We start from the raw sequence: 10,843 nt of genomic DNA, 5'->3' as shown, positions 1-10,843 counted from the left end.
GATTTGTTGTTTAAATCAACTTTATATTATTTTACCCAAAATAATGTAGATATTAACTCTTATATTATTTGTATTTGTCTCCACAATATATCACATTTTGTTTAACTTATTCACACCTATCACACATTTTTGTTTAAAAGATTAATCTTATCTCTTATTTAAGGATAGTGAGTATAATGTATATTTATATAAATTAGAGGTGATTTGTGTATGTGGAGAAAAAATGAAGGGTGTTTTTGTATACTTTTACTAAAACTAAAGAAGTGTGAGTGTAATTTAATCTAAATATTAATATAATAAAATTGATTGGTCTGTTATGATTAACTAGGATGGCAATGGGTCTGGTTCGGTCCGAGTAATGCATTACCTGGATCCATCATATTGCTTCATTTTTGGACCCAGACCCGCCCCAAACCCATGTGACACTTGCTGAGTCTGCTACCTATAGGTCCTTGGGTACCCGGCAGATATACGGATACCCACAAATTAAAAAGCATTAAGAATAATTTCCAGTAATTTATGTAATTGTGTACTCATTTACTACAATCTTATATGTTATTTAGGTAATCAACAAGAGAAATAATTATAAAAAATAAACTGAAGTTTTAAATAAATTTTAAATTGTCTACTTCAACATTACGATGTAAAATTGATTTAATAAGAATTGTTCAATCAATATTATATTATATTACACATATTAATTAACAACATAACATCACATCACTACTTAAACATTACTGTTTAATAACATATCAATTATAACAATATAACATAGATTTCCCTAGAATTGATGGCTAAAATGGGAGTAAGTTGTTTAAACTTATTCATGAAGTGAACCCCCTCCTATATATATATATATAGGAATAGCGGGTCCTGGTACCCATGGGTCTGGGTACCTCATTGTCCGGACCCAGACCCATCCAACAGCAAGACTTCAAATCTCGAGTCTCATTAGCCATGGGTCAAAAAACACGGACCCAGGCCAACCTGTTGTGGTTATTTTTGAAGCCTAGGTTACCCATTTCCATCCCTAGGATTGCCTAAATTAAACACTTTCAAAAATGTCAAAGATTAGGTCTTACCAATTTTGAAGCCTATCATTAAATAGACTAACATACATGCTTTAATATAATAACAATTAAATTATATTTTTTTTGTACATCTTTATATTAAAAATTCATACTATATACATTATAATATAAATATTATTATATAATATAATTAAATAAATCAATCTAATAAATTTAATAGGCTTTTTGAAAGATCTAAAGTCTGAACTATTAAACTGATTTTTTTTTAAAAGTTGGAGTATGATATATTTATAAAAAATGTATAAGTTATAAGTAAGGTAATAGATTTGGACAGACATCTGACCTATTTGCATACCTAAGTTTGATAGAACTTTTAGAAGATAAGTCTAGCCTCTTTACCATTTTAAGAAACCTCGGCATAACTTCAACATAGAAAGAAAAGCATGGCCATACAGATACATAGACAAAAAAATATATGGACTGACGTAGTGGCCAGGTAACGGACACTTGCGGCCGAGGCTCTACTCCTAGTTAAGAGTTAAAATATAAAAATAAAACAAACTCTGTAACCCGCATATACCAGGATGGGCAAAAACAACATATACCACTCGAGATCAGAAATTGACATAAGAGTAATAAGCAAAGAAAACTAATAAACGAAAGTATAGGTGTCAATAATAAATTTCACGTTATATTTACTCAGGGTTCTTCTCATCCTGACCAACAAACTGCATCAATTTCATCCCTTGCAGACCTATATAACTCCAGCCTCCTGGCACATTGCTGTCTCCGATCCGTCAACACAAAATCTTCATCAAGCAGATGCGCCAGTTCCCTTCCCTGAAAAATAAGCAGCAGAAGTTAGTCCAAAAAATAAGCTATTCTTTACTTTGTCATGCCTCTATCATACTAAAGATAGCATTTGGCAAGAATGTTAGACTAGGAAGTGAACATATAGCTTTTGTTCCCAAACAGAACCCAAGCGGACAAAGGACTGAAAAGTATAATATTTTGGTTACATTCAAAGGTGGTGGAACCAGAGAGAGAATGAAGCTGTTTTGTTCTTATACACTACAAAGATGTGATTCACAATTTAGGTATTATACCTCCTTTTTGCCTAGTAGTGTGTAAAAATGATCTAGCAAGGATCGCTTAGCTTCTCGCACTTGACAATGAACCACAGCCTTTGGGATGGTATTCCTCAGTGTTTCTGACACCATCCCAACGTAAGATAAAACATTTGAACTGATCCTCTGGAAGTGTCCCTCTGAATATCGGTCTGCAGAGGAGAGAGCTAGATTGCCTCCCTTCTCGGCTTCCTGTGGGAGTTTTCGGAAGAAATCAACAGTGAGATAAGAGGATTCCATTTCCACCAGCCTTAGCGTTGTTTTCTTACTGTCTTCACGAAATCTCTCTAATGCCTCATTAGCAGCTGCTGCTATTTCAGCTTGAAGAGTTGGAAAGCGCTTCAGATCCTGCACAGTTGTAAAAATTAACCAAAAGTGCATTTCATGTAGACAGTAAAGTGTTGCTGACTTCTTTTTTTATTGCTTTTCAACTCAAACCTGTGTTTCTGTAATTGACTTTCTCACAAGTTCCTTCAGTACGAAATGAACCTACCAAAATTCACATATCGCACAGGAAATTTCAACAGTTAGCCAAGTCCATAAAACAAGGTAAATCATACAACAAGAACAATCAAAACTTTTCCAACTGGATAAGATCACCAACAAGGATCCCACAACGTCCTAACACTCTAAATCATGTTAATTGAGTTAATTCTGATTTTCCAATGGAAGAAGTAAACTGGACAAAAATAGTTAAAGCAGAAGAACTTACAGCATCCACGGAAGCCTGAGCAGGACCTTTGAAATAATTAAGAGAGCTCTCTAGTAGGCGTCGGTAACCATGCTCTGGAGCGATTAGATGAGGTTGGTACCCATCAGCCTCTAAAATCACTTTTCTCACGTTTTGCAAGGACAGATGGCGGTCTAGTGGTAGCTTTCTGAATGCAGCGGGAAGCTGGTGGTCGAAAACTATATAAATTTGGTTGCCACCTGGTCGCCTAGGAGGGGGAAATATAACGAAGGTCAAGATTAATCCATCTTAGAATTATTACTTGGTGACCATGTGAAGAACACACATGAGAAGAGGTCCATTCTGATGTCTACACATTCAAGTATAAATAGACTTATTATCATCTGCTAAAAATGACTAGACCAGTTTTCCGTACATCATTCTAACATCTGTTAACAGTGTACAAGCTGACCAAAAAAGGCTGTACAAATTTGTAGTTGACATGTATGTGTGTTGGGTTAACAAACTTGCAAATCATCACTAGCTGAATAAAAAACTAAAATGTAATATTTTTTGGGTAAGACATGGTTATCTTTTTGTATACCGATAAAGGTTCAACTCAGATATCTGGTTAATATGTAAGGTTGCCAGTTAAATTTGAAATAAACAGGACATATAACAAAGCAAATATAGATATGATTTCTTACCCTCCATCCAGATGCTCCTTAAATACCCGGTCAAAGTCACGGCACAGTTCTAGAATGGTGTAAAGTTGTGCCTGATAAAATTAAAAGAAGCTTGATAAATATCCGAACAGGAATTACATTCAACTGATATTGACAGTATATACTCCTCACCCCAGCATCAATAGCAACCGGTCTTCCCAGGTGTGCCATCTCTGCTTCAAGATCATCAATGGTTCTATTAATTAAAGATGCAATCCTGGGAATCCGAGCTCTTATCGCAGACTCTAAGTGCTGAAACCAAATCAATTTAATGACTACACAAGTTATCGCATTGAGTTGCATCACTATAGCAGCGCAATAGTAAAAATAAATGGAAACCTTAGAGAGAAGCTTTGCTAGATATTCTGCGCCCATTCTGTTGGCTATATGTGCATAATCAGGACTGCTGGCAAAAAACTCGCGCTCCCTTTGCCGAGCAGAAATCATATCTACTTTCCTATTGATATCTGCTTGAGAACGGTTTACAATTCCCACCCAAGGGTTTCGAAGCCGATACGATCTTCCCTCGATGACCTAAATATGATCCAAATGGGAGTTATGGCCATAATATGAAAACTTTCTGCATGTGTGAATTAAGATTCATACAAAATCCAAATCAAGTTTCATCATAATGCAAAACATATACAGTCTTGAGTTTACAGATGAGGATTCTAGAAAAGCAAAAGTTCTTACATCCAAAGCATTTGTTCCTTTATCCATCAAGTCAAGCTTTGTCAACACTCCAAATGTTCTTTCTCCTAAAAGAAAAGGTATTGAGGGCAATGTCAAGAAAAGCCACAATAGCAAAATAAGAAGGTTCGGGAAAATGCAGCAAGTATACCTGAAGGGTCAACTTGTCTGGCAACCTTGATAGCATCTGATGTTGCTACATCTTGATTTGCAGGAGTAATGGCCAAGATTATACAATTAGGCTGCAACAAAAAATAGATATAAGTAAGCAGTATATTCAAGGAAGAGTTAGGGTACAACTAACTGAAGCAACAAAAAATCCATTAAGACACCAAACACTATAATAAAGTTCAGAGGAAAAAGTGCCCTAGTTAATGAAAGGCTAAAGATTCACTACACTAGTACACTTTTTCCTCTGATATCCTAAAAAACTGAAATTAAATCTTTACATTTTGTAGAGAGAAAAATAGTTGATTGTCAAGATTTCAACTCCCTTTTCTTTGGGATTAAATTTCAAAAATAGCAAAAATAATGTGTATCAACTGTGTATTACTGTTTTATAAAAAATCTAAAGATTTTTTTCTCCTTACAGTAGTAAATAGAAGGTAAGAGTTGGATCTCTGCTTAAGTTACAATGACCTTTTCTGTTTACTTTTCAGTCATAGTAAACTCAGCATCAAAATTTTGAAGTTAAAAATCAAGATAGGATTCCTTTTCTGTAGCAGTGTAGATAGAAGTACATCCTTTAACTACCTTCTCAATATAAGAGAGAACCATGCCTTCTATCTCTTGGACAATACTTTCTGGCTGTCCCTCTGATAAAATTAAAGAGAACATGTAAATCAAAAAGAGGAAAAGGGATAATAACCAAACAAAAACCCATGTTCAATTGAGAAAAAAGAAAGTGTACCTACGGCAACCTTCGTCAAACCAGGCAGATCTATCAGTGTTAGATTGACAACTACCGACAAAGAAGAATAATAATCAGATAAACTTAAACATCAAAAAACAATATGGAAAATTCAAATGCCGCATACAAAATGCAACCTCTCCGACGTGCAGAGCACACATGTAAAAATGTTGGAAGTTTTACAACCCACATAAATTATAAGAATGGGTGACTCCTTGAAAATGAAATTTCTCCTTCGGTGAGAAACATATATTAGTGCTTGAACAAGTTAACAAAAATGATGCAATTCAATTAGACAATTTGTACTAATGTAAATACACAAGTTATATGTAGCTGATTATAAGTAAGCCATGCAGCACGGTAACTAAAAAGATAGTATTGTGTAAACCAATAAATAGAACAAATAGCATGATAGACAACATCAAGTTTTCAGGGTAGATGTGAATGTGCTATGGACTCAATTTGATTAGGTATTTTCTTCCAGAAAATATAAATTGAGTTCGATGACATAATTTTTGTCGCACAACACAAAAGCCTTTTCTTCCAAGAACGACAAAGGGAAAAATCTAAGCCAAGGAAAACGTGGAACCTGAATGAAAATGTAAGTCCTTACCATGTGGAGAGTAGATGCTGAGATGAATAGGAACAGGAGATATCTTATTTGATTTTCCTGTGACTCTATCAGTTTCATCTTCAATTTCCTTTCGAACCAAAGCTACAAAAGATAAGTACAAAATCAAAAAAAATTGAATAGTTTTTCTATTAAAAAAAGTAGACTAGAAAATATATAATGATCATCTATCTCTAGATAAACATCGTAAGAAAATAGTGGATGTAGCTAGTGGATTCTGAGAGGGTAGATGTAAAAAAACAATGTTAAAAGACTTTCACCAATGTCAACTTGCATATAAATTTCCAAAAATAAATAACACTAGTAAGATAGCAGCGACTGTCATATCACTTTAGTAAACCGATGACAAGGGTGCACTGCAACCCAAGTTGCATTTCTACAGTCTTAGTACACTGTAACATTATTACTACATGTCATCACAAAATTGCAGAAAATATCACATGAGCTTTTAGTCGATGACACAGTAACACCATGAGGAAACTTGACAAATGTGCCGGGCATAATAGAGGTAAAGACATTGTGACTACAAAATAAGCAAGCAGGCTAACAAGCAATTGAGAAGAAGAAAATAATACATGTGAGAATGACAGTGTGACAAGTCAAAATTTACACAGATACATGAGGTAACAGCCATTAACTACAGTATCAGCAATCAAATTGATTCAAGGTTACACAATTTGAAAGTAAAAAAGCATGCATGTAGATCATGTACATTATCTGAGCAACTCCCATTCCTATTTTCTAGAATATTCAAATGGAGATTCGAAATCAAATATGCAGGGCATGAGAATACAGGACATACAGAAATCTGTAAATCGTTTCTTTGGCAAGTGTAGAAACTCTGCATGCTCCTGTATCCCCTCTTCTGTTTTGTACAGCTGTAGTACCAAGGGCCTCCGCGTCACAATCCCTAAAAACGTCATTCAAATAAGAAAAACATAAAAGAAAGCCACGCATTATTATAAAAATTAATGTTCAAGGAATATTAGTTAAAAGATAAAATAAACTCTATCGCTCTCACACTCAGTAATCAGTACCTTCATTATATTGAATATAACATTTCTTAAAAAACAAATTAACAAATTTTGAAGAATAACAAAGAAATGGTTAGACTATACTTTAGGTCCTATATGTGACCCTCCTTTTCAATCTCATCCCTACATGTATAAAAAAGTTCAACTTAGTTGTTGCATGTACAATTATTTTCAATTGGTTGAAGTTAAAGTATAGGGACCAAATTCAAAATAATTGTCATGTATGAGAAGTAAAAGACCAAAGTGAAAATGATTATGATGAATAAGGAAAAAAGTACAAGTCCAGTCCTAAATGTGACAATCATTCTTAATTTGATCCTAATATTTTAACTTCAACAAAACATATAATAGTAATGATAAGAGAAAAAATAAAAAAAGTTTTGCACATGAATAGTAGTCAGGGTGAAATTGAAAATAATGGCATACTTCAAGGACTGAATTGGAATTTGTGTGTATGCAGACCAAATTAAAAGAACTTAGAACACATGAAGAACCACCAAAACTGTAATGAGAATAAAGTATCTAATACTCATAATTTATATCATCCGGCCACTAAAAATATGATATGTGTACTATTTTGTTTAGTTTTTAGAAATATGTTAATAGAAAAATGTTTAAATATAACACTTATGACTTCAGCAGCAGCGGAAGAAGATAATTTGTTTCCTCATACCAAGAGATACTTTATTCTCATTCGAGTTTAACCTAATGAAAATAGCAGTGCTGCTACTGAGAAATTTCTAAAAAGAGCTTTTCATTTCAACTTTAGCTTCCTCAGCAACCAAACAGAACTTGAAATAAAAATGAAATCAACAATTAAACCAAACCTGATCCCCTGGGAAGAAAATCGCGTCCAACAATGCTCTCTAACACCGATGATTTACCAGAACTCTGCATGCCACACAAATTCACAATTCAAATAACACTTTCTTCTAGAAACACAAAATAACAGCGCAGTACAACATCTCAAAAGCTAACAAAACTCAATTCAATAATAATAAAACAAAATAACACTGCTACATTCTTCAACAGTTCTCATTTCAAATCGCACATTCTTCTCCATCTTCTGAAGGAATTAGAACATTCTAGAAAGTGAAATAAAAAAGATAAACGAAGAGATTGAACTAACCTGGCCGCCGACGACGGCGACGGAGGGAAGAGCTTCCCAGAGAGTAGGGAAAGTGTCACTGGCATGATCGCCGAGTACGGTACACGCGCGTTGAATGCGATTGACGAGTGCGATCAACGAATCCATCGTGGTCATTGCGGTTGGTTCGGAATTAGAAACCGAAGCAGAGGGAAGGAGTGAAGAGAGAAAAGAGGTTGTGATAGAAAGGAATGAGAGTAAAAGAAAAAGAAAAAAGAAAAGAGGAGCTATTTTTGGTTATTGGTGGGTTTTGTTTTAGTGTTTATGATAACGATGATTATGATGAAGATATTTTCTGTTTCTGTTTCTGAATTTGGTGTTGGTTAGAGAGCTGAGTAAGTGCACAATGTTGGGGATGATAGGGCCAATACGTAACGTATGACTTCTTCTATTTATTTTTATTCCTTTTTACTATTATGTCATTGAATTTGAATCAGTTTTTTTCTGCTTCATAATCAGTAAATATTTATTAAATCTATATTGCTATAAAAATGGGAGAATTTTATTGGAAAATTATGCAATTAAAAAAATTGTATAAATAAAAAAGATATATACACCGATAGTGTAAGAATTTTTTATAATATTATTATATCATCAACTATTCATTTTTTATTATCATTAATTCTTAAATACAAATAAATAAATGAAAAATAATTTATAAACATTGTATAAATATTTAGGTTTTTCTATCATGTCGGAATTCTAAAAGTGCTTGTGGGTCATGACTTCATGCTTTTGGGGTCCACGGTAGTTCAAAAGACTATTAGCTTTTCCAGTTCATGTGAGTGAATTCACTTTTTTTAGTTTGACCTTTCAGTTTCAGTATGTGAAATGGTTTGAATTTGATGGTGTTTGAACCTGGTTCTCTGGCGGGATCTTTTCTTTTTTTTATTATTTATTTATTATAGAAGCTTGAGCTTCACATCAGTGGAGTATAATTTTTTCAACACCTTCCCCAAATGAGATATTGTTGACAAAATTTAATAGAGGTCAATCATGTTGAGTTTGTTCTGGTGACAGTGAGAAAATATGATTTTAGATTAATTTGGTTTTTGAAGATTGATGTTAATTAAAATTAATAATAAGTATGTAATAGTTTAATTAATGTAACAATTTAAGCCAAACAAATTTGCCTATCATTCAGCTAACAAATTCTAGCCAAATAATTATGTTATGATTAATTCAAGGTTTATTTTGATTTCATTAAGAATGAGAATTGAGAATATTTATCTATTATTATCTGCATAACAAAAAAAACTTCTCTTGCCCTGTCATTATTAGGGGTGTAAGCGGTTCCGGTTTAAGCCGCAAAACCGATGGAACCGAACCAAACCAAATCGCAAAATGTGGTTCGGTTCGGTAATTTTTTTAAGGAACCGTTTATGTTCGGTTCGGTTTATGGTTTTAGAAATTTAGGAACCGTTAGAACCAAACTGAACCACATATTAAAGAAATGTATACGAGGGATTAGGGAATAATGTGTTATAATTGTTTAAATTCTTCAACCAACTTTCTAGCTTAAATTATCAATTTTTGTGTGAATTGTAGTTATATATATGTTACTAAATTATTGTTAAGTTACCAACGGGCGTTGGTTCGAGTGGTACATGCTTGGTTCGAGTGCGAGGATACCTGTGGGAAACCAAAAAAAAAGAAAATTATTGTTAAGTTTGTATTATATATGTTATTACTTACTAAATTGTTTCCTAGTGTCTTATGATTTGGAACATATTTACAATTTTTGTGATATTGAGTTTGAAACTAACATATATCATATATTGTTATATATGTATTGTTACATGTGTTACTAATTATGAAATGTAAGGTTATAAATGTAACTATTATATATTTTACTAATTCATATATATGTACCTAATCATGAATTTTATTGTTATATATGATTCATAATTTTTTATAATAGTAGTATTAATGTTTATTTTTTATGGATAAACAATATCTCTTGTAATACATTTTGAATTTTCAATTCATGGAAGATTTTTTATGGAAAAGTAAATGGAAAAACCGTGGAACCGAACCGAACCATTCAAGAGCGGTTCAGTTCGGTTCGGTTCTAATAGTTAAATTTGCGATTAATTGAGCAGAACCGAACCATATGTTTTTGATCGGTTCGGTCACTAAAATGCACTAAAAACCGAACCGAACCGAATTTTTACACCCCTAGTCATTATCTCCTTAACTTAAGTTTTTTGTCATGTCATCATTGACACATGTCACCATCTCCTTAACTTTTCTCCCTCCAAAATACTCACATATTCTTATAGTGAATTCACACCCACTATATTCTTCTTCTACTATCTTAATATAAATATATGTGAGAATAGATTGTGCAAAGAATGGTCTATTTTCATCAAATTAATCATTCATCTCTCTACTCTTATTTCATTTCAATTTACTTCTTATAGTCATTTCATTTTTCATTACTTCATCATTCATGAATCGATCCAACGAGATGTTCACTGGTAGATATAATTTTATTTCATTTTTCACTAAAAGACTTAAAAGAAGGAAAAAACTGATATAATTTTGAACATATTTCGATTCTCACAACTGTCATTAGGGTTTATCCACACATACTAAGGTTCAAGATCTGATCCAAAACATGTATTTTTCAAATAGATGGGGTTTCAGTGTTGAATCCATTTTCATCATGAGGTATTCTAATAAGCCATTTGTCATTGTTTGTTATGACTTTCTTCTATATTGTTTGGAAGTTTTAATTGTTTAATTTGTATATTATGTATATTCGATTTTGTCTAATGCAAAGCTTCAATGCTCTTATTTCGTTATTAATTTTGTCTAATTTATTTGTAATGATTAATAATGATGTTACAAATGTATGGTTGAAATTGTGATCTTC

General features: G+C 32.9%; 1 protein-coding gene across 1 annotated transcript; it reads right to left on the bottom strand.

Annotated features, from left to right (window-relative positions):
* Positions 1–1,492: 1,492 nt before the first annotated feature.
* Positions 1,493–8,333, bottom strand: LOC109337863 (dynamin-related protein 1E-like). The gene is made up of 16 exons (XM_019574938.1): positions 7,948–8,333; positions 7,646–7,709; positions 6,587–6,694; positions 5,767–5,868; positions 5,154–5,204; positions 4,997–5,058; positions 4,395–4,485; positions 4,247–4,311; positions 3,893–4,087; positions 3,686–3,805; positions 3,536–3,606; positions 2,871–3,096; positions 2,597–2,647; positions 2,138–2,506; positions 1,727–1,871; positions 1,493–1,651 (listed from the first exon to the last, which is right to left on the bottom strand). The coding sequence occupies exons 1-15, from the start codon at positions 8,080–8,082 to the stop codon at positions 1,743–1,745; spliced, it is 1,839 nt and encodes a 612-aa protein (XP_019430483.1). The 5' UTR covers positions 8,083–8,333; the 3' UTR covers positions 1,493–1,651; positions 1,727–1,742.
* Positions 8,334–10,843: the final 2,510 nt, after the last annotated feature.

Source organism: Lupinus angustifolius, unplaced genomic scaffold, assembly GCF_001865875.1.
Source record: "Lupinus angustifolius cultivar Tanjil unplaced genomic scaffold, LupAngTanjil_v1.0 Scaffold_12_5, whole genome shotgun sequence".
Taxonomy (NCBI): Eukaryota; Viridiplantae; Streptophyta; class Magnoliopsida; order Fabales; family Fabaceae; genus Lupinus; species Lupinus angustifolius.
Note: the sequence above shows the minus strand (reverse complement) of the source record. Positions and strands in the feature narration are given on the sequence as shown.

Excerpts from the sequence above, each read along its gene's own strand:
- LOC109337863 (XM_019574938.1), bottom strand. The coding sequence starts at position 8,082 with ATGACCACGATGGATTCGTTGATCGCACTCGTCAATCGCATTCAACGC. Across the intron at positions 5,059-5,153 it reads TTTGACGAAGGTTGCCGTAG|AGGGACAGCCAGAAAGTATT; the intron begins GTACACTTTCTT and ends TAATTTTATCAG. Across the intron at positions 4,312-4,394 it reads CAGACAAGTTGACCCTTCAG|GAGAAAGAACATTTGGAGTG; the intron begins GTATACTTGCTG and ends CTTTTCTTTTAG.